Raw genomic sequence first — 23158 nt, forward strand, 5'->3', positions numbered from 1 at the left:
AAGAGTGTGCTGCTCAGAGTTAGAAACAGAGATGCACCCCATGAAACGAAGAGTCAGAAGGTTCCTGTGGCAGGACCCCGTAAGTAGTAAGTATCCTCATTACACACAGTCTCAAAACAACATGTACTGCCCATTTCTGGTTACTGCCTCATTCAGAACTCCCAGCTAAGGTCTCAGTGGCAAAGATCTTACTAGCTTAAGCCTGTACCTTTGACTATTTTGACCCCCTGAAAAGAGAATCTATATTTTGTAACCTTTTGACTTATAACACAAGGGGAAAATAAAGCTCATCAAATCCAAAAGATCAGTTATCAATGTGAGGATAATTATCCCTTCAACTTGAATAGCACTTTAGATTTGTTCAAAGCGCTTCTCTGTCCATTACCTCATGTGGTCATTAGTGTAATATTTATTAGAGATGAGAGAATGGAACGTCCGCTCAGTCTATTGTTATGGCCAATTTGCGACTTCTGATACATCAATTTGAAACCACAAATGGGAAGAGAGGCAGCCGCCTTCCCTTCCTCAGAAACTGCTGCCCATCTCTCAGGCGGGCTTTCTCCCATGTCTCTGTAATGACTAGTCCTAGACTTCTCATTAATGTCTGCAGAATATTCTCTTTCTGACCAACTTAGTTGATTATGTTCATTAAAGGCAAAACTTTTAAAAATATGAATTCAAAAGTAAATTTCAAAATGTGTTATGAACTGCCACTTCCCAAGGATGGTGCCCTAGGTCAGTGTCTGGCAAACATCTCCATGAGCCCTGAGTGAAGTCCCTGAATGACTGAAGGAGGGTGACCTCCAGATAAAATTCTGCCACAGTCTTAACTTCATTGGCTCCAGATCTCACCAGCCTCATGAGGGTTACTCACTAACCTCACAACGCCAGGCTAGAGCCTCCAGAAGCCATTCGTTGCAACTCCGGGGGAGGAATGCATTGTCCAGAGTCCTCTGAGACAGTGACAGCCATGCCACGATGCACAGGCCAGAATCCATTCCCATAATTAGCCATCAAGGACTACTCTGAGGAAGGGCTTCTCTCTAAGGCAATTTTCTGGCTGTAACCCAAGTCCATTTCCTTTCATCTGGTCCTCCGTAAACAAGATGTAGGGTCCACAGTTGGCAGACATACATGGTCAACGGCTCTCTGAAAAGTGCTGAGTAGAGACCTCACCCTCTGTTGGACAGGTGTGTAACTAGAACTCTGTGGACTTGTTTAGAGCACCATCTTCACTGGTGTCATCTTTTTCCACTTGGTTATTACATTGTTAGGGTTCCTTTGTAGAAAGAAGGCAAGACTGAGTTGGCACTGTCCAGAGCCAGAGCTCTCCTGCCGTATGCTGGGTGACTAGATGAATGGGGAACTGCCCACTCTCAGTTCCAAGGGTCAGCGGCAGCATAGCTGTAATGCACGCGGCTGTGCGTTAATTCACGTGGTAACGTCTTCTATGTTCTTTCCCTGGGCAACACAGTCAAGTTACATGGGCATCTCATTTGCTCCTCACAAGGACCCTGTAATGGGCACCATTATTACCTTGATATTGCAGATGAAGAAACAGGTTGTAGAAGTTCAACCAACACGTCTAACATCATATTGTGTGATGGAGCAGACGCTCACATCTACGCCATGTGGATGTGAACCTACAGTTGTGGTCGCCATCATTGTGGGAAAGTGAATGAGGGCTGTTGGGAAGCAGAGCCATTTTATGGAGGACCACACCCCTCATGCTGGCACAGGTCCTTCGATGAGGCCTCATGGCCGCACGACAATATGCCTTCCAGATCCCAGCTAACGCTACAGAGGTGTGGTCTGTAAAAACGACACCTGCATAGACCTTGGCCTTGAAATTCCTTCCCCATGGATGGGAGGACATGCTCTTTGCATGCATCTTTACATATGGCCACGATCATGCCACAGTAGTTTTCAGGGATGATGGCAACATGCCTTACACATATTATCATGAGGTAATTTTCCAGAACTGATTTCCAATCACGTAATGTGATCTTAGAGAGAGAAAACAGGGGAAATGCTTTCACACGTCTACACAGCAAGCATGATGGGGATGCAGCTGTACGAGGGAGCAAGTGAAAGCAGGAGAAAATGGCGCCCTGAGGGAGGAAAGCCGCCTGGTCCTCGTGGGGTTTCTCTGCCTTAGGGGAACATGTCCCAGCACCCAACATATAAAAACACACACTCCAAGACAAATTCGAAGGGCTTAGCCAATATTGCAAGGCTGCCAGCACTTTCGGAATAAAAGAGAGGTGGAGAGGACAATGAGAAGAGAAGCAAGTGTAGAAATGACCCCACAAGGGCCCTAGCTCCCAGGCCACCCCCACGGTGGGTGGGAACAGTGTGCTGAAAGTGACAGCACTCGCTAAAACAAATTTCGTTGTGTTTTGTTTTTGGAATGAAATATCCCCCAGCAACCACAGAACTGTGTCTGGCTACCATGACCATGAAGGTGTGTGGTCCTGCTGGAAGTCATCATTCTAGAAAGACTGAAGGTCAAATGAAATGACAAAGTTATGACAGAGAATTACGGAGACATCCCAGCCCTGGTGACAGACAGTAGCTAAAGGGTTAAGGAGATGTTATCTCAACCTTGGGGCCAATGTATTCATCAGGATTCGACCATTCTCAGTGGCAGCTGCTACTCACGGTGTGTCTGTCCAGCGTCTTCCACTAAAACCACATCATCAGTCCACCAACCCTCATTTCTCTAAGGCCGCTGACGCTTTGAAAGTGACTCCCCCAGTCCCACAGGTGGTAAGACATAGAGCTGGGTTTGAGACCCGGCGACAGACAGGAGCCATTCTTCCTGAGAGGCAAGTCAACAGGAAGAGCTCTGAAACAAGACGGCGCTTAGCAGCTGCCTCATTTTCTCAGCCAACTTCCAAAACGATGCTTACCTTGTAGAGTTTGGCCAAGGTTCTGGACTCTCGCTCCACAGAGCTCCACAGAGCTTCCTCACTCTACTACCACTCCCACTCACCAGGAATGCGGGGGAGAGCCTCACCTCGCCACAGCGACACAACAAATTTCCTTCTGCAGGAGCTGAGCCCCACCTCCCACATCGAATTTCCACAGGAGCAGTCCCTCGGAGGTGCGTTTGATCTTGTGCTAGGTCAGGGAGCTTCTGCACCACGCTAGACACCCTCCCTTGGAGGTCCCTGCCTAACGGTAAGCCTCTCCAGTGCAGGCAGTGCAGCGAGGCCAAGGCCGGGAGTCGTTACTGATGACAACAAATACTGACAACCGTTGACTCGCGCGGCCCTGGGCCCTTTGCCTGTATCATCTCACGAACTTTCTGGCAAACCAGAGACGCGCGTCTACCCACTGGCAGAGGAAATGGATGTCCATTGATCAAGCAAAACACCAGTTAGAGCCCAGGTGTGTCTGCCCGGAGGCCTCGTGCTGCCTTCTGTGCCCTGCAGCTTGCTGTACCAGTCCCCCCAAGGACTCCTTCCCTCATGACCTGCAAAGCTCGTGTTTCTGGAGAAGGTGACCCTGAGGACCTGGTCACCGCTGTTCTCTTGAGGAGGGTCCTAGGAACACACCCCACGTGGCATGACAGCGTGGGAAGGAGGACAGTGTGGAGCGCAGCCTGCCACGTGCCCAGGAGGAAGGAAGGGAACGAGTGTGTCACCTGACACTACCTGCTAGCCTGAGAAAACGCACATCCCCGGAACGGTGAAGGGAGCTCGCCGTGGGCCACGGGCATAAGTCATCTGACACTGCCAGCTAGCCTGAGAATGCACATGTCCTTCTGGGACAGCGAAGGGAACTCACTGTGGCCGTGCGCTCGCTCTGGGCTGCAGAGCCAGTGTGCGGTGGGCTGAGGACCTTCCCTGGCTTCCCAGGAAACCACAGAACCCCCTCAGTCTGCTGCCTCCTTTTGTCACCAGAACTACGTATGTCATGAGACCACCTCCTTCCCCTTCGCGTGGGCAATGGAGGAAGGTTGTGTGTGTGGTTGGTGTGTCATCCGACCTGACTCACCTACCCGAGGCCAGGGACTTGCCAGCCAGCCTCCACCTGACTTCCACCACGGCCCATCTCCAGACTAGGCCCTTCTCTTTATTCTAGCGACTGGCTGACCAAGAAAGAATTGCCTCACCCTCTTCCCTCCTGAGATTGCACCTGACCCTGGAGAACCCCTGCCTGGAACTGCCACTGCAGCAGCTGCCAGGGACCTCACCGGGGTCTCAGGGCAGGGCAGGGCAGGCCAGGCGGTGGCTTCGGGGGTGCCCTGCCGGTCCCCAGAGTGCCCTGGCCTGTCTTGGCCTTCCCTTCAGCCACCCATCTCCAAGAAGAGGACTGCATCTCCACCTGGACTGACAGTCTCTGCCCTTGACCAGTCACAGCCACCCGGGCCCACCCTACCAGGAGCAGAGACCTGGGGCGCAGTGTGCCACAGCAGGGGGGGAGTCTTCTGAAAGGAGGGGCGGTGTCTCCCCCACACTGCATGTACTCCCTCAATGAGTGGGTGCTGGTTTTCCTACTGAAGGCGCTCAGCTCATGGCCTGGAGTTTACTCCTGAACCACTGTGGGCCAAGGTCCCCCAGCTTTAAGCCGGATCTCAGTGTAGGGCTCTTTGCCCGCACTCTCCTCCACACAAGCTTTACCCAGATGTCTATTACTTCATGAACGCCACATTCATTCGGCATTCGAGATACTTACCAAGCACCTATTCAGTGCGCGTTCCAGTATTCATCTGAGAATTCAGCCAAAGACACAGCAAAGCCCCACCCGGCGAGACACCCTTATAACAAGTGTGACAGACGAGTGAAGGAGCACACCGTGTTCTGGGGTTTGCTAGCTTGGACACACGGACCACGCAGCCAACAGCGCCCTCTAAAGGCAGACGTGGGAAGGCGCGGGAAGTTTCTTCTGTTGTTTTTTGTTGTTCTGGTAGAGCGAAGAAGGCCTAGTCCAGAATATTTCTAATTACCTAGCATGTGTGTAACTGAGGGGCTTTTTTTAAAAAAAAAAAAAAAAAAGATATAAATATGATAGCTACACCTCATTTACCCTCGGAAATGCAAAGTCTTTGGCTCCTGGGAGACATCAGGGACTAGCCTGGCTACTGGTGCCCCTGGTCTTCCCATCTGGCAGGAAGTGAGCTACCCCGACTGGCATGGTTATGCCCCGGCTCGGCACTGCATGGACTGCAGTTGGCTTCTAAACAAGCTTCACCTGTCTCCCAGCCCACTGTCAATCAGCTGTCGTCCGGGCACGTCAGCCCGTGTACACATCACTGGGCTGTCAGCAAGGCGGCTGACAAGTCTGGCTCAGCACTGTCAATCACGTCTCTCTTCTGCTAGGAAATGTTTGGCTCCAAGGAACAAAGTAGCTGGGGCAGGATTGGCCGGGTTGGCACGTACCCGCACACGGTGGGTCCTAGCGGGCCGGCCATTGCTCCGCCAAGGCACTTGGTGGGTCAGCACGTACCCACACACGGTGGGTCCTAGCAGGGCTGGCCCTCTCACCCCCATAGCACTGGGTGGGTGAGCAGAGGACCACCAGCCTTAAAACTGCAATTCTAGTTCCTGGGCTGTGATGGATTCTGGAGCTGTTGAAGCACAGGAACATTAAACAATGATAATTCAAATGCAAAGTTATCTGAGCTTCTGCCTCAGAAAAGAAAACAAGGCAGCTTCAAGGATGGAAGACTGCTTGGTGGGATATCATCCGCCATTGATCAGAAAGCCTTTTGCGGAGGGATTAATTTTGCGACTGCAGAGTTCATTTATCTCTGGGGACTTCCGGAACACTCTCCAGGGCATGCAACTACCAGGGTACCCCGTGGGCACAGGAGTTCCTCAGCAGGACCTGAGAAGTGGGCTCATCAGTGCCCCAGACTGGATCCTGTCACATGTGAAGACACCTTGAGTGCCCACTGCCTGCTGTCCACCTGGCCCTCTTAACCCAAGGAGTTTCTGAGTTGTGTCCTGTTCCCTCCAAAGCCCACAATGCATGGCTCTGAAGAGGCTCCTCAGTCTCACATGTCCTGCACTCCCTGCCACAGGCACAGGATCGCCATCTGCACACGTGAGTGACCACAGGCACGGGATCACTGTCTGCACATGTGAGCGACCACGGGCGCAGGATCACTATCTGCACACGTGAGTGACCACAGGCACGGGATCACTGTCTGCACACGTGAGTGACCACAGGCACAGGATCGCCATCTGCACACGTGAGTGACCACAGGCACGGGATCACTGTCTGCACATGTGAGCGACCACGGGCACGGGATCGCCATCTGCATATTTGATCGCGATTGATCCACGAGCCATGCAATGGCTACAACAGTGTCACGTTGTCTAACGCCCCCCCGAAATAAAGGAAAGTTGTCTCCCAGTGGCTCTGAAATAGATGTAGTGTCTACAGTCGAAGTTTGTGATTGCGTCACCCATCAGTCTCAGTGCTCCGGATGACCTCATCCAGGCCGGGGCCTCCCAGTCAGTCTGTGACAGCGGGTGTCTCCCTCAGACGCACTTTCGCACCTGCTACACTGGTTTCTGAAAACACGTCTCTGATCTAAGTGGACATTAATTGCTTTCGTGCTGACGTATCTATGCCTCTTGGTCTGATAGCACAGGAACAGACCTGATTTCTGACAAGCTGGCTGAACCTAATCAGGACAGGCCAGCTGTTACCCAAGGTGCCACAGGCTGTAATCTGAGGGTCTTCACAGAGTTCGCACTGGCAGGAAGATAAGTCACTGTGATTCTGTCAACACGAATCCCAAACTGTATGTTCAAAGCAAGGTCCCCCCCTCCCCGAAAGATAGCACCTGTCAGATAAATACGTGAGCTAATTGATAAGAGGGTTAGAAGGAGGGGCTGATGTGATGATGAGAAGAAACATGTTTTTACAGGGACCTTCGGCAATGTAACACGGGGTGTCATGTGCACCATCAGGCTGAAGGGGCTGCAGAGGGCGTGGAGCATGGCCTTCACTCAGTGCCAAGTGCGGTGACGCGCTGAACAGGCGAGTGCCCAGACATCCCCAGCCTCGAAGGAGAGTCCTCCCAGCCCACTGCTGCCACCAGTGACCACGCCTTGACAGCGAGCCGGAGCGCTGTCAGCGGCGGAGGCAGGGCTGTCAGCCCGTCAGGCCATCGGGCCGTCGGGCTGTGCTATTCCCTGAAGATCCCTGCAGTTTTCCAACAGGCACAGAAAGATGGAATATTAGAAAAATAAACTTCTTTCTTACTGTATCGCTTTGGTCCGTCTTCCAAACAAAATGAAAGGGTTAATGTGGCATCATCTTCAAAAAATTCAGTGGCAAAGGCGTCCCACCAGAGGTTGTCACTGTCCTGCAAAAAGACAGATCATTCATTTAACAGGCAAGAGCAGAAAATTTCTCACAGAGAAAAGAAAAAGAAGAGAAAGAAATCGCAGTCACAGCTTGCTGGTTACTTAGCATCTGTGTGGGTGTTCCAGGAGGATGTGGCGGGTGCATGGTCATTCTTCGCATCAATGGCCTCAAACGGGGACCGTATTCCAGTTCAGGCGGGCTAGCACGAACTGAGTGGAAGTTAATTCTAGAGGACACTTTCAGGGAGAGCTAATAAGCCACTCTGGAGCACAGGCGATGTTTTTAACTAAAGGTCTGCGTTTAATGTGAGATACATTTGGCTCCTCTCTGTCTCGGCTCCTTAAGAACCATTTTTACAAGCAGAAGTGACAATATTACAACCAGGTTAAGGAGGGTGTCTAAACATAAGTTAGCTCTCCTCTAGGCAGACTTCCCTCCTCAAGACGGAGGTTTGCCATGTGGACACGCGTGGACAGGCCTACGCACACGGGACCGTCTGTGCACGGAGACTGCTCTCCACAGTTGTCTTACGATGATGGGTAGCCACGCGGGAACTAAAATGATGGCTTTGGAGCAGCTTGGCAGCATGCAGGCCGCCTTGTGAACTGTTGTCTTGGTTGAGTTTTCTCTTGCTCATCCAGAAAGCACTCTGGAGTCGGCCCAGGTCCAGGCCATTGGAATCTGCTGTTCTCTAGGGGAGGGGCCTCTTGTAACAGGAGAGGAGAGTCAGAGTGTCTGAGGAGCCCGTAACCAACCTCGTCCTCTGACCAGCCCCGAGTTCCTCGCAGATGCTCATGTATGATCCTTCCCAGAGCATCGTTGGTTCGTGCCAGAATTTAGGAGAAGACGCCTCACAGCTGCCTGTCAGCTGTGGGGAGACAGGGGGTGGGTTGTGGTGCAGGGAGGAGTCTCCTCTGCACACTGAACAGTCTCCTCTGCCAGGCCTCGCTTCCCCATGAAGGTGCTCTGCCCGAGACAGCACTCAGTTGTTGCCCGGGAAGGCCTCAGGAACGAGCCTCGGTCCCAGCAAGAGTAATTAAGGAGCCGCGGGATATGGGTGCCGGCCTCTGCTTCGGAAAGAACCCCCTTCTCTGGCTCTCACCAGATTGCCAGAAGCCAATACTCTTCTTAGTAAAACAAGGTAAACACAGAACCACCCAGGGGCAATGCAGGGATCCACATACAAACTACCCTGTTTTTTTTTCCCTTTCTAAAACAAATATTTATTGAGCACTTAACTCTGGGCGGGCCCTTGGCACACAGGGCAGAATGAGGATGGCCCCTGTCCCCAGAGAGCTCAAACCACTCTCACCAGACAGCCTGGTGAGCAGTCGGCAGGCAGCTTGGTGGGCTTGGTGAGACCTAGCTGGGAGACACGCTCTGGTCTGTTTGACTCCTGTTTGCGCGCAGGTGGAAAACGAGAGCTAGTTAACACCCCCCTGGTGTCACTGCACCGTGCTCGTCTGACCACACGTGTCCCCACTCCGTACAGGGCAGAGGCCCCGTGGGCAGGGCCTTGGCCGAGCTGGCTGTCGCCTCCCACCTGAGCGCAGTGCCTCACCCGTGGCGTTGCTCAGGAAGATCGTCTGGTCAGTGAGCTAAAGTGCTTGTACCGACGCCCGCCGACCACTGCAGAGATGGCGGTGTGGGAGGCAAGTGGACTTCCCTAGTACACTGGGCGTGGACCCACACGCAGGCCCTGCGTGTCCCAGCCCCCACCAGCCCTTCTGTGCCCACCACCATTTTCTCTGCAATTCGGGATTCCGGGAACAGGAGGGGTGCGAAGGGGAGTGTTTGGTGCCAGTTCAGACTCCTTGCAGCCCCTGTGGCTGGGGTGTCACCATGGCGACTACTCCATGGGCAATGTGGCCCTTCTCACTTTCTCTTGCCCCCGGGCTACCTCCCTCGAGGAAGCCGGGGTCCCGGCCAGAGCAGTGGCTACCCGGCAGGTGGCCGTGAGGATGGATGGCCCAGGACACAGGGAAGCGGGAAGAAATGCCCTTCCCGACTCCATGACATTGTCTCCAGGGCAGAAGACAGTCCTGGTTCTGAAGAACTACCTCAGAAACACGCTACAGGAAAAATCTGTGCGTGTGCCTGTTTATAAACCCAAGGTGCCTTCCGGTCACCAGGGCGGTTAGTAGCTCCTTGGCCTCGTGGGCAGCAAAGTGAAGGGCCTGCAAGGAGGCTCACGAACCTGGAGCCTCGCTCACGGCCAGGGCCTGCCACAGTCAGGTGTTCCACCTGCCTCTCCCCGCAGCGCCCAGTTCTTGGTCTCTGCGCTTCTGCTCACCGTGGACCGGGGACAGGAGAAGCCCAGGAGCCCCCAGCTGACCTGAGGTCCCCGGGAGAAAGGAAAGGACTGAGGCGAGACTGAGATGAGGGTTGTCTGTGAGCCACGGCCCCACGGGCTGGGCAGGGAGTCCGGGCAGGCGCCACAGACCACAGGGTCCAGGAGGAGGAGCTGTCACGCGGTCTACACCGACTGCACGAGCGGGCGGCCAACGGCTCAGGAAAGGTCCTGCACCTCGGTAACCTTGCGGCCAGTCATTGTGGCTAACAAGATGACTGAATGAATCAATGAAATTCCTGTCGAACCGTCACAACCCCCACTCAGGAGAGCTCCTCTGCGAAGTTGTCCGGAGACCTTTGTCTAGCAGTTTCTGGGACCAGTCACGCGGGTTCTGATATGAGAGGCAGGGGGCTGGGGAACGGCCCAGGTGCAGCTGGGAGGGGCTCTGGCAGACCCGACACTCCTGCCTGCTTCTTAGCCACCAACTCCCTTGTGAGCTGTGGACAGCCAGAAGGAAAAGACTCCTTCCCTCCACTTCCCAGCTCTTGTCGAGCACCTGGAACGGGGGGGCCTTGCAGAACAGGTGCCCAGGGAGCACTCCCACAGCGTGCGTCCACGACGCGGCGGCCCTGCGCTGGTCCTACCCAGCCCTCTCTGAGACCCCCGTGCTCCTGTCGGGAAGGCCGGTCTGAGTGATGCACGGGTCGACATGAACCTGAGTACATCAAGGGGCGTGCTCAGTGCGGTCCGACATACCAGCGCCCAGCCCTGCCGGGAGACAGCCGAACGTCTCCACGTCGAGACCACACGAGAACTGGAGAGAGACGGTAACAGCGGATTCTCCCACGGTCCTCTTAGAGGAAGAGGGTGACAGGAGGGTCATTTCTTAACCTCGACTCAGGAAGGAAAGCAGGGAGTCCTAGGGTCTTGCCCATGGCCTGTGTCCCAGCCGCCCAGTCGAGGGGCGCCCTCTGGTTCCAGACACCCAGCCAAGGCCTCCCGTCCGGGGCGCATCCCTGCCCAGCAGCCCAGTGCATGCAGTCCCTGCTGCTGCTCAGTTTACGCATGCTCAGTGACTCTCAGAGGTCAGTGTGTGGGAACTGGGTGCTTCTCCCAGAGTTGGGAAGTGACAGTCACACAGAACCATCTCCAGGTAAATAAAGACGGAATTAACTCCGCCTGGACACCGGCGGAGACGCGCTGTTGACAATTGTCATATATTTTAATTAGGCAAAAGTACCATGGAAGCCCCTCCGTTCGAAACGACCCCTTATATGCATTTCTGCAACTAAAATCCCAGTCCTTTTGTCCCGGCTCACAGGTGAGCCTGCGTTCCACTGGCAGCCAAGCCGTGTGTCAGGACCAGAGACACATGCCTGTCAGACGCAGGAGAGAGTCTTAATTATATTTAAAAATCCACAAAAGCACTTTGCTCCCGTCCTGGGCTCTCTCCTGTTCCCAGCCCCATCCCTCCCCACTGAAAACACGATCCTGGCACGGAAGCTGCCCCCGGCATCTTTAACTTAAGCACTGACAGGTTACGTGGGATTTTTGCCAGAGTAATTATTTTTCAATTCAACAATAATGAGAAATTACCATGGCAACCACTTGTCACGTGGTACACATACACCCCCTCCAAAGAATGAACGATACTTAAAGCTTGTACTCCTTGAAAATGTGATTCTTTTTAATTAAAATAAACTTAAACAGGTCGAAGTGAAGAGTGGGGGTCTGAGAGCAGCGATCCCTGCCCACCTCTGTGGTTCTGAGAACACGGCCACTCCTGCCCTACCCGGCCTCACACGCAAAGTTACTCTGTCACCGTGTGTTCCCTTGCAGCCCTCTCTTTCCACACACACAGCTGACCACTCTCAGGAGGCAGTGCAGGGGAACGGCTGTGCTCGGACAGCTGAGGCAGGAGGGCGTGTGGCCACGTCGCTTTCCCCAAATTTATGGACACGAGAGACAGAAGGCCCCGACCTCAGGCCTCTGCCGATCCTCCCATTGTCGCCCTCAGGATGAAGGACATGCACGTTATTGATTTTCCAGGACTGCAAAGGTCTTTAATACTTAAAAACATTCGTTCATTTATTCTAAGAAAGAAGGAGGCTTCTCACACCGCGATCCAGCCCTGGTCCGGGCCGGCCTGACCGTGCACACACGCCCTCATGTGTTCAGGAATGTCCTGATCCAACCCAGAGCCTCCCTCCCGTGAGCCGAGCTGTGGGCTCCACCCTCACATCACCACTGGGTACAGTCTACTCAATCCCTAATCTTTAATCTTTATGCTTTCTCAAAACATGGTCTCCTGATGCACACACATTTCGTAACACAGCAGGTCCCTAGCACTTGCTGTGTGCCCACCACCATCCGGGACTCATCGACATTAGGATAAACTCCTTAGCACCTCCCAGCATCCCTCTAAATACTGCGGTCAGCTGCATGTTGTAGCTGAGGAGACTGAAGCTCAGAGCAGTCCCATCTCTGCTAGAGGACACAGCTCTCAAACTGCAGAGATAGAGGTCAAACACAGGGTCCTCCATGGCTCTTAACTTTGGGCTCTCAGAACCACTCCCCTCTGGTTCTTTCCAGAATATTCTTCCAACCATCTATCTTAACTGTTCAACACCCAAGCAACTGAGTGGGCCAAGTGCCCAGGGCGCTCCTCCTGCAGACAGCCCAGAGCCAGAACCCCACCACACTCTGGGGTTACACGCAGACGCAGGTGTCGGCGTCATAGGGTGGAAGTTGCTTCCCCCAGCAGAACTGTGCCCCCCCGCAGGGGGTGATTTCTTACTTTCCTTTCTCTCTCTTTCTCCCCCTCTATTTTCAGCATGTGGATGCCCTAAGGCAAAAACCTCTTACAAACCACAAGGACAAAAGCACTGCCTTCTCAAACCCACAGGAACACAGCAGCGCTGTTCTCAGGAAGGCTGAGTATGGTCTCTCTCCTCCGTCCACTGCCTGCGGCCGGGGCTTTTACTCTACCGAGCACACTGGTGGACATGTCTGCAGAGTCTGCAGCTCCCGGCGTCTGTCGGGCCTGTTCTTTCAGGACCTCAGCCTAGATGAGACATGGGACCCCAGGAGGTCAGCAAGGTGTGAAGGCCACAGAGCCAGGAAGTGGCAACGCTGGAATCCACTCTGCTCTGGTCCCTAAACTCGAGTTTCCAGCCACCATGTCCGACCCATGGCCTGCTCTGGTGGAGTGTCCGGTGTGAGGAGTGGTCTTCGTGTCACAGTCAGACGCCAACATGGAGGCTCTCGGACACAAGAAGTCGTGCCAAGCAAGGCTGTGGAGACTGACGTGGACGGTGAGACTCTTCTTGCTGATGACGGGCCGCGGCCCATCTGATGGCCCATCCGAGGTCACCGTCTTGGCGTGAGAGTCCATGTGACACAGACTGCAGCAGTGGGGCAGCAGCTCACAAGAATCCAGAGCAGCTCACTGTCACACAGCTCGTGCTTCCTGTTCCCGCGTGAACACAGCGGAGCAGAGGTTTCTGCAAGAGCTTATTTTTGTGACCCACCCAGCTGTTTCTGAATAGTTGGTCACATGATGGGAATCATTCTTTAAGTCACCGCTAAAAATTGGAGGTCTACGCCAGGACCAAGGCCTCAGGGAGCCACTGGAGAAGAAAACTCAAGGTTTCCCCTCTTCCTACTTGGAGAAAGTGGACAAAGGGTTTTGTTCACAAAGAAAAATAGAAGAAACCCGGAATATTTAGTGATCCTACAAAGAAAAGAATAGGTTTATCTTGATGATGGGTGACTGCTCCCCTCTTCAGTTTCCACGTGTGTTTACCAGGGACCTATCCTCTCCCCGAGAACATGAAGCCCAGCTTCTCCCTGGGCCTCCACGATGGTGGCTCTGCTGTCTCGGGGATGCCTGCGCTTCCCACAAGAGGCGCTGCAGACTTGCCAGGGCCAAAGCTGGGCCAGTTCCATCCCGCCTCCCACCCAGCCTGAGCCTGTTCTCCATCTTCCCCAGCTCCGTCAAGCAATTCCAGCCTCCTGGTCACCAGCCAGCATCTTAGAGCATGTTTTAGGTTCCTCTTTCCATCACCTCATACCTGAATGTAGGGAGAATCTAACCACTGTCCTCCCACACCACCCTTGTCAGGGCCTTCAGTGATGATCTGGACATCAGGGGCTGTTACTGCTTATCCCTGTCCCCCCCACCCCCGCTTCCCTGTGACCTGTGCCTACAGAGGAGGTGGGGTGGCCCTTGAACAAGGCCCACAGACTGTGTCCGCCCCTGTGACTGTCATGGCCCACGGCCAGTGTGCCAGCACCAGCTCCCTCTGCTCACTCCCCCACTCCCTTTGCTCAGATCTCTGGGCTCCTACCCTGGGACCTTTCCTCTGCCGAGGCCACGCTCCCCTCCTTGGGGCCTCTGGACCAGCGAAGCAGAGCCTGTCTTCCTCCTGGCACTCCATCCAGCTTCCTGTTCCCATGAGACCATCAGGAGCCCACCTGCTCTCGCTGCAGCCCGCTCTTTCTTTGGGAAGCACTCAGGCCCTGCCTGTCCTCCAGCACATCAGAGGCTGTGCTCCTGGGAGCCGAGCTCCCACTGCCTGCTTGGTGGGGAGCCCAGCGTGATAAACTGCTCTCTGGGTCTATAAAGGTAGGGAAGCCTGTCAGGGCTGGTAGGTCCCCAGCACTGCAGGGACCACGTCCCACTCGGCCAGCCACAGCCTGGACCCAGCCCCAGCAGCCTGGAAACCCTGCTCAGGGCGTGGGCGGGACTGTGCATGACCACACCCCAGGGCCAGGTCTCTCTCATTCTCTCTTTCTCTATCTCATCTCTGGTGAGTGCACACACCCTCTGGAAATTTAAGGAAATAAATGTGAAACAAGACAACCAAAAAGGGGACTCTCCCTCTGGAGCTTCCGCAGGGCAGCCTTTCCCAGCCCTTCCCTGCCACAGCCCAGCTCACTGCCGCTGCATCGCGGAGCACAGGAACATACCAGAATCTTTCTGCACTTTAATTTTAAAAATAAATATATGCCATGAATTAAAAGCATTAAAAATATTCATGCCCTTTGACTCAGTAATTCTATTTCTGGGAAACTATCCAAAGGACATAATCCAAAAATATGTAAATGTTTTATACTCAAAATTATTCACCACAGGAGCATTCAAAACAAGGGAAGAAGGAACCTGGGACGATGTGCTTGCTCTGCAGCAGAGAAGGGCTTGGGAAACGGTGGTATGCCCTCCAGAATCTTTCAGCATAATGCTTACACGTGGTATATCGTAACACAAGAATGTCATTAAATTTTGATATAAAATAACAAAGGTAGGCTGGGCAAATGACAGCAGGACAGCCTGGACAGCAGGAAATAGGATTAGGGAGTGAGCACTGGGTAGAGACGCCCGTGCCAGGCAGCAGGGCCAGGGGGCGTCATTCGACAAGGAGTGTGAGGACACCAACTTTCATATGGCAAAAACAAACTAGACAGCTCACATAACCAAGTGTAAGGTAAACACAGACAAAGAAAACCAACATTTTTAAACTATGAAAACAGAAGCCCTTGCAAACATTGCCTGGAACTGTAAAGAGCTCTGCCTGGCAGGTAAGTAAAGACTCCCTTCCCGACAGGCCCCAAAACTTCAAGTACAGGTACTGAAAGGCACATCTGAGGATGAATTCCTGGCTCGGCTCAGTAGCCTTGGGAGGCTTTGAGAGTCTACTCTGACGTTCTGGTAAAGCCAACTAACTCAGTATTCTGACGGGCTTTGTGCAAGAAACAGACCACATTGAGAGTAAACTTATTTTTTGCAAATAAGTTAGTTTTACTATGCTTCTCTTTGGTAAAAGGAGAAATGGAGAGAAGAAAAAAATATTTCAGAAGAAAACAGTAATGCACTTGTCACTAGATTTTAGCTCTGCCCATATTTGTTGTTGTGAGGTTTTAGTATCTACCTACTGTTTGGACAGAATTGTACATTTTTTCCTGGCTTTAAGTCTTCAGCAAATTTTTCTTAACATTTTGGATTTTGATTCATGAAAGCTACACGGCTTTTCTTGACTTTTACAAACTGCGGGTGGTCAGTCTGAGACTCCCTCACCAACACAGTAGCCGTGCGTCACTGTAGTCACTGTGCGCAGACTGCACCAGGCAGTCCCAGCAGACTGCCTCGGCCCGCGGTTTCACCGTGTTTCATCGGCAGAATGCGTCTTGGACCATAGCGTGGCTCTGAATGGCATCTTGGCTCTCGGGAGAATTTGCGCCACGGCAGCATTCATGGTGCACATACAGATCTTGGGTCAGATGAGGTCTTGAGTACCGGCTGCTAGTGAGACAGGCCGGCAACCGGCTGCTTCTCGGGGCATATGGCATTCACAAGAGCTTCTGGTTGGGGACGTAACAGCGGAAGCTAGTCGTAGGTGTTGACAATGCAGGAGGGTCCTGAGTACTTTGAAGGGAAGAGCCATTTCCTCTAACCCTAACCGGAAACTGTGTCCCTGTTCAGCAAGAAGCAGCCAGGTAGGTCAGCACCCATTTCCCCTCAGGACTCAGAGGCTGCCCAAAGAAATAGGGGGACTGAAACCGAGCAGGGGTCCCTAGAGGGATGGGTCCTCGGTTTCCCCTTCTGCTAAAGAAAAAGTGAGTATTTTCCAAACTGAAAAATAATAAGAGCTGAACAAACAAGTCAAGTGTATTTTCTAAAGTTCTTGAAATGCATGATCCATTCACTTGTAATGGCCCATGTTGAGGGGTAAGACCTCAGACTTTGGTAATCAACAGCATTGGCCATGAATGAGGGCCTTTAACTCTAAAACTCTAGCTAAAGGAAAGATAAGGTTTTCATTTCAGTATGTAAGATGTCTTGTAGGATGGAAACTGCTGGCTGTGAGCTCCAAGACGCCGGGCTGAATGGCGCCAGAAACCCGAACGAACTTTATCTAAGGCCTGACTGATCAGAACGCCCACGGGGTGGTCACGTCTGAACGGAACTTGATTATCAAAGGCCTCACCGATCAGAACGCCCACAGATGGTCACATCCACCTTTAGCTGCCATCTCTCCCTCATCAGCAGACATCACAACTGGGCAGGCAAAGGCAGTGCAGAAAACGGGCAGAGAGCTGCCGGGTCGGGGTTCAGACCCGCTGTCAGTGTCCAGGGCACCAGCAAGCTGTGCTCTAATTCTGATCTGGGCGACTTTAGATAAGCCCAAAGTAAAGAACCCTGAGTGTTCAAAATGCCCTTGGGCAGTCGTGCATGGCCTGTGTCCCCATCTGTCAAACCTAAGGGCCCTCCTTCATCAACCGCCTGCCCCCACTTATGCTTTGGTGAAGTCCTGGGGCCATTGTCAGGGTTAAAGTGGCGACACATCACCACCAGGGGGTGTCCCAAGAGAGCTTTCTCTGTGCTGCAAGGGGGCAGGGAGGCTCGCAGGGTCGCTCTCGGCAGGGCTCCCGACCGGGTGTTGCCGGCACCTGGAGTGGGCCAGTTCTTAGGGGTGCACCCTAACCGAGCAGCAGCCCCAGCCTCTGTCCAGATGCCCACCACACTGCCCTGGGCTGGGCCAGCCAGAAACGTTTTCAGACACTGCCGGATGCCCTCTGCGGTGGGGCACCCCTGTTGGAGCAGGGGCCCCAGGGAGACCTAGAAGGTTCCAAGTGGGCCTCGGAGGTGGCGAGGTGAACAGGAATGGATCGACTTCCCCCCAGACAGCAGACATCAACCCAGTGCCCCTCGTGATTACATTACAGCTAAACCCACTATCGGTTGAAAATACCGCCAAGGCAAGAAGAAGCTAAACGCAGGGCCAGGGGGCAGGGCGATCCCGTGGGAAGGCCCAGATCAGCACAGGCTTCCTTCAGAACACGTGGAGCACGCTGCAGCCGGGCCGGATGGGGCTGCGGCCAGAGCTGGAATCGCATTCTGTCTGACCCTGGAGGAAATTCATAAATACCTTTAAACATCCATTTCACGCAGAGGCCCCTCGACTTATAAGGAGGGTGAGCCTGTGTGGTCTTCGCACCATTGTCAAGCAAGAACGTCCAGGTGGAATCCCTAAGCCGGGACTGTGGGAGTACACAGCTGCTGCTGCGTTCGCGTCTCCTGAGCCCAGACTGACTCCGCTGCTCACACCTGCACCCCGAACGCTTCAGTCTTTGCGTTAAGTAAGAACTGAGCCTCTTCCCCTGCAGGTGGAGAAGTGGCATGCATTACCAATAGTGTGTAGCACGAGACTCACTAAAACACTTCACTAGATGTAATTTGTTCTGCTCCAACATCTCAGAAGCAGGTTCCCCCCGCCCCCGTTTACTTAGATTTTAGGAGATTATCCTACAGGGGGACCAGCAGTTAGCATAATGGCTCTGCCGCTGGACTCCCACATAGTTGACTGCTGTTCGAGTCCCAGACCCGGTGGCTTAAACTCATGCCGGGTGCATGTGCGTGCGTGCCCAAGATCCCAAGAGGAAAATGGAGGAGAAGGGATTGCAGCATGGCCATCCCCCCAGGGGGTGATTTCTCGCTTTCTGTCTCTGTCTGTCTGGCGAGCACACGCGCCCTATAGCAAAAACCTCTCCAAAAATAAAGATTATCCTACAGGACAGGGAGGTAGAGAGAGGGTTTCCAGAAGCCTTCTAGCTCTGACTTACTCTGCATGCATGGCCCTGGACAAGCCAGTTCACCTCCTGGAAGGTCATTCCCTCATTGGCAAGCTCTGGGCTCCTCACACCTGTGCGCCCAATGGCAAGAGGTTTCCATGAGATCACGCACTGATGACTTTTATTTTGTTCTTCCTGAGACCACATAAAGTCAGCAAGCAGAGGGGCCCACTGGCTTCAAGAGCAACATCACATACAAAATCCGCACTGACTCTCCCAAGTCTGATTCTCATCCAGTTATCTTAACGGAAGGCCAAGTGACTGCCGTAAGGAAGGGAATTACAATGCACAACTAGAAGTTGGAGACCAGTTCCAGCACAGAAACAAGAGATGATATCAAATTAAAATTCTTTTTTAAAAGCAAGGGGATAGAAGGAAAAAGAATCTGAAGACCACTTAAGTCCCCTTAGAAATATTACTGAGTAAAGCAAACTCCATTTCCCACAGAAATCCAATCAAGGGGCATATGGCCACATGAAAGCAGAGCCATCTATGATGGAAAGACTATTCAGAAACCAAGGACAGACAAGGAAGCTCCGAATTAAGTGGTGTCTTATCGTATTCTTGCCACCAAAAAGCAGGACACATAAGAGCGGAAAAGTGTGTGCCCACGACACAGCCAGGGTCAGCCAGACATGCCCCAAAGCCTTCTCTGCATCTCTTCCTGCTAGAACACAAAGAAAACGAAGCTTTAAACAAAGCAAAGGCAGACACAAGCCCACTGAGTGGGGACAACTCCTGGGTGGCCATTCAGGCCTTCTGTGATTTAACGAGGAGAAAATGAGAGCTCTGGCCAGCCTCTCTGTGGCCTTCGAGACTGTAACACTATTCTTCAGGCGGGATTTGATCAGCCATGGGGCTTCTCTGTCCTGGCCATAAATGTCTAATGTAATTTTAATTGTCAGCACCGCGTCACACAGCAGAGGCCTGAAGTCGCACTCCTACGGTCTGGAACTCTTTCAGCTCCTGATGACTGGAATGGACTGACTGGTGTGGCCGACATTATCCCAGACCTCTCGGTTCCTGTACCTCACTCAGGGCTGGCTTTCTGTTTTTCAAATAGTCATATTAACTCCTGCTTCCAGATCTTGGTCCTTGCTGTCCCCCTGCCTGTTAGACTTGTTTGTTGCATGAATCTTCGAAGGTGTTATTTGGATCTCAGCTGAAACATCATGTCCTGGAGGGAGACCTTTCCTGGCAGCATCTAACTGAGATAACCACGGTGCCCTACCACGAACCTGCTTCATTTCCTGGCAGTACTCACCAGTGTCCTGAACGACCCATGCCAAGAACACGAGTGTGCATTGGCTTGCTAGTCTAGCCCACTCCCTTTCTCAGCCTCTCCTGCAGATGATAAGCTTCAAGAAGGTCCACATTTTGCCCTTTTGTGTGTTTGTTCTATGTTCCCAGCTCCCAGCAGTTCCTGGTACAGAATAGGTAATTAATAGCATAATAGAATGAATAAATAAAAGGGTAGATACTTTGAGTTCCTGAGTTTGGGGAAAATGGCTTTACCAAGTGCATTGTTTGTTCATTCTTTCGATATTTGTTGAGTGCCAGGTATGTTCCAAAAGCTAGGAACACAGCGATGAAATAAATCTGATCTCTGCCCACAAGGAATTTGGAAGGATACTGGAGAAAAGAAGGCAGCAACTCGGGAGGGAGGTGGGGAGGAGTGTGTCGGGGTGCAGAGGGGGGGCCAGCAGGTGGCACCTGGCAATGCCACCTGGTCTGAGTTTGGGGCTATAGTTCAAGGTTCTTGCTGCTAAAAAGGTAGGTGAACAGTCTCTCTGGGCTACAGTAACAAACCACCGTACACTGTGGGCATACCCAGGTCTAGAGCCCAGAAACCTGGAGTAAAGGGTGGGCAGGTCGGTTCTGTCCGAGGCCTTGGAGGAAGGCTCCCCTCCGGGTCTCTGGTGGCTCTTGGCGACTCCCAGCCTTGGCTCATAGCACATTGAACTTCACATGGCATTTCTGAACAGATCTGTCTGAGTCTTCGTTTTCTAATGAGGACATGGTCACGGAATTAGGGCCCCTGTAGTCCGGTATAAACTTGTCTTAACTAAGTCTGCCTGGGAAGACCTTATTTTCAGGTAGAGTCATGTTCTGCGCTCTGGGCAGACATGAAGCTGGCGGGGACACGGCCCAGCCCAGTTCGGCTGGCGACGGCTGACTCATTGATCCTGGAAAAGACAGTCCCTGTAGAGCCCCGGCTGTCTGATGGATTCAGTTTGACAGAGCTTCACTCTCTGCTGAGCACGTGGGTGTGCCTTGGAGTGTGGAGTGACCCACATACCTCTTCCTCTGTTGATGACAGCACCCAGGCCCCAGCCCCACACCCCCAGCGGATGACAGTGCCCAGGCCCCAGTGGACGACAGTGCCCGGGCCCCAGCCCCACGCCCTCAGTGGACAACAGTGCCCAGGCCCCACAAGCCGACACTCCCCCGGCCCCCGCCCCAAAAAAACCCGCAGTGGACACCAGTGCCCAGCCCCCAGTAGATGACAGTGCCCGGGCCCCAGGCCCACGCCCTCAGCCGACAACAGTGCCCAGGCCCCAGTAGACGACAGTGCCCAGGCCCCAGCCCCATGCCCTCAGCCAACGACAGTGCCCAGGCCCCAGCCTCACACCCCCAGCGGACGACAGTGCCCAGGCCCCAGTGGACGACAGTGCCCAGGCCCCAGCCCCACACCCTCAGTGGACGACAGTGCCCGGGAGACTCATGCGCTCCCTCCTTTCTCAGGAAATCCACCTTGCAGTATGTGCTCCTCGAATCAGATGAGGCATTTTTGCTTATCCAGAAAGGTTGAAAACTCTAATGACCCTCAAGCCAGCTTCATTTTTTTTCTCCTCAAGTTTTGAATGCAAAACTCAAGGGACTTTCCCCAAAATGAATTATGCAGAAGAGCTGATAAGATGAGGTTCCACCTGCTGCTCGGGGACTGCCTTAGAAAATGTAATCAGATATTCATTTCCTGATATTAACAACCACTAAAAGGAAGCTCTGATTTCTGGAACAAATACCTTAAGAAGAAAGCTTAAACATATATATTTTAATTTAATTTCTTCCCAGCCAGAATGTAACTGATAGGGCCCTATACCCACCACAGTCCACAGGCTCTGAAAGTCCTAAGTCTGCCCCTCTGCCAGTGTGACAGAGTCCTATACCCACCACAGTCCACAGGCTCTGTAAGTCCTAAGTCTGCCCCTCTGCCAGTGTGACTTTCCCAGGTTCTTAATCCTCTTACCACCCCTCAGGTTTCCAGAAGACTCCTGAGCAGAGCTGCCCATGCTGCGGCCGGCTCACACGTCACCACAAAAGTTTCCAGGTGTTTGTTTATCATTTCCTGCTCCCAGGACAGTGCAGTGAGGCAGAGGGTCTGTGCCATGCTCAGCGCACCCTGTGCTGATGGCCCTGCCTGGCACAAGAGAACCCCAGAACATATCTGCAGGCCATGACACGTCGTGAAACTGGAGCCTGGGGTAAACCAGGCGTGCCCTCTCTGACTTGGTCTCCCCTGCAGGGACACGTACCCACACGCAGAGGAGCACACGGGAGTGCGCTCTGGACCCGGTGGTTGGCACAGGCTCTGAGATGAGGGACAGAGGAGTGAGGCTCTCCTTCTTCTCTAAGGGCGTCCCTGGAGTTGAGGCTCCAATGCAGACCACGGGAGAGCCCGCAGGCTCTCACCGAGCAAATGCCTACGTCCCTCCTATGCATCAGGTTCTGCTCAGAAGTGACTAGAAGGAACTGGCTGCCTCTGTGTCTTTTCCTTTCCTTCTAGAATATAGTGTTCCTGCCAACCTGTAGTCTGTACCCCAGTTTTATACTGAACTTGATTTTTCACCTTACATCTAAAGAGGCTCTATGATTAAACAAGAATAACAATCAGCAGAAAAGCAAACGCTTGGGGAATAGAGCCCCAGCCTCCCTGTGCCTTCCTGACCGCCTTCTCTTGATTCTGATCATGCTAGTCCACACTGCGTGCTTTGTATTGGCATGGAGGTATGGTTACCAGATGCGCAGTTAAATTTAAATTTCAGGCAAGCTAACCAACGCACTTGCCCTGTGTGATTTTCAAGTTGCTAGCTCCAGGACTCAGGCTGTACAGTCAGGCATATGGGATCTAGCACCTTAACCACCACATCGACTGCTGGCCCCCTGAGGTTCAAATTTAACTGGGCCTCCTGTGTCATTTGCAGTTTGGTAATCCTGCACATAGCATAAGTTAGTTTTTTGGTAAATCGCTATGTTCAATAACTTCACATGCAGATGCCCAGTACATAATTAAATTAAAATGGAAAGACTTAGTGTCATAAGGGGAGGGGTTTCAAATTAGCCTGGCAGAACTGAGAAGCACACACAGGCTTTGCTGAAAGATTTGATATTTACCTTTTATAAACAATGATCCTTTGATAGTAAACCTTAAAGAAGGTTGAAGGTGGAGACCGTGCCTAAGGAGCTGTGAGTGCTGAGTGCCATAAGAAGTGGACTGGGGAGAGGGCCAGCGGGGGACTTTCTCAGACCCAGATCTGGCCACGCCACTCCCTGTGGGACTCTGCCGAGCAGAGGGTGAAGCTTAAAAATACTTGTCGAGTGAATGGACCATCTACTAGGATGGCACACCCAGGGCGAGGAATAAGGAAGGCAGGGGGCTCGGGCCAGCGGGGTTTTCTTAGGAAAGGTCTTTGGGGGACAAGCCACTAAGGCACCCTCTGTCCCAAGTACTGACTCACTGCCATCCGGTGGCTTCCTTTCATCTAAGAGCGCAGGCCTAATTACTGTGTTGTTCAAGAGTACAATTTTCCTCACTTTTCACATGAAACTAAATTAAAAGATTGGATGGGCCCACCAAAAATCTCACAGTGTTTTATAGTTTTTCTAAAAAAAAGAAAAAAAAAA

General features: G+C 52.8%; 1 protein-coding gene across 1 annotated transcript in view; it reads right to left on the reverse strand.

Moving 5' to 3' along the window:
- Positions 1 to 13016, reverse strand: part of LDB2 (LIM domain binding 2) — a 184545-nt gene extending 171529 nt beyond the window's left edge. The window contains exons 1-3 of the mRNA XM_006160623.2: positions 12930 to 13016; positions 12522 to 12686; positions 7225 to 7327 (exon numbers count right to left, since the gene is read on the reverse strand). Of these exons, the coding sequence (XP_006160685.1) occupies positions 7225 to 7327; positions 12522 to 12686; positions 12930 to 13016 (355 nt within the window). The remainder of the gene's footprint in view (positions 1 to 7224; positions 7328 to 12521; positions 12687 to 12929) is intronic.
- Positions 13017 to 23158: the final 10142 nt, after the last annotated feature.

This window comes from Tupaia chinensis, unplaced genomic scaffold (assembly GCF_000334495.1).
Source record: "Tupaia chinensis unplaced genomic scaffold, TupChi_1.0 Scaffold000695_1, whole genome shotgun sequence".
In the NCBI taxonomy this organism is placed as follows: Eukaryota; Metazoa; Chordata; class Mammalia; order Scandentia; family Tupaiidae; genus Tupaia; species Tupaia belangeri.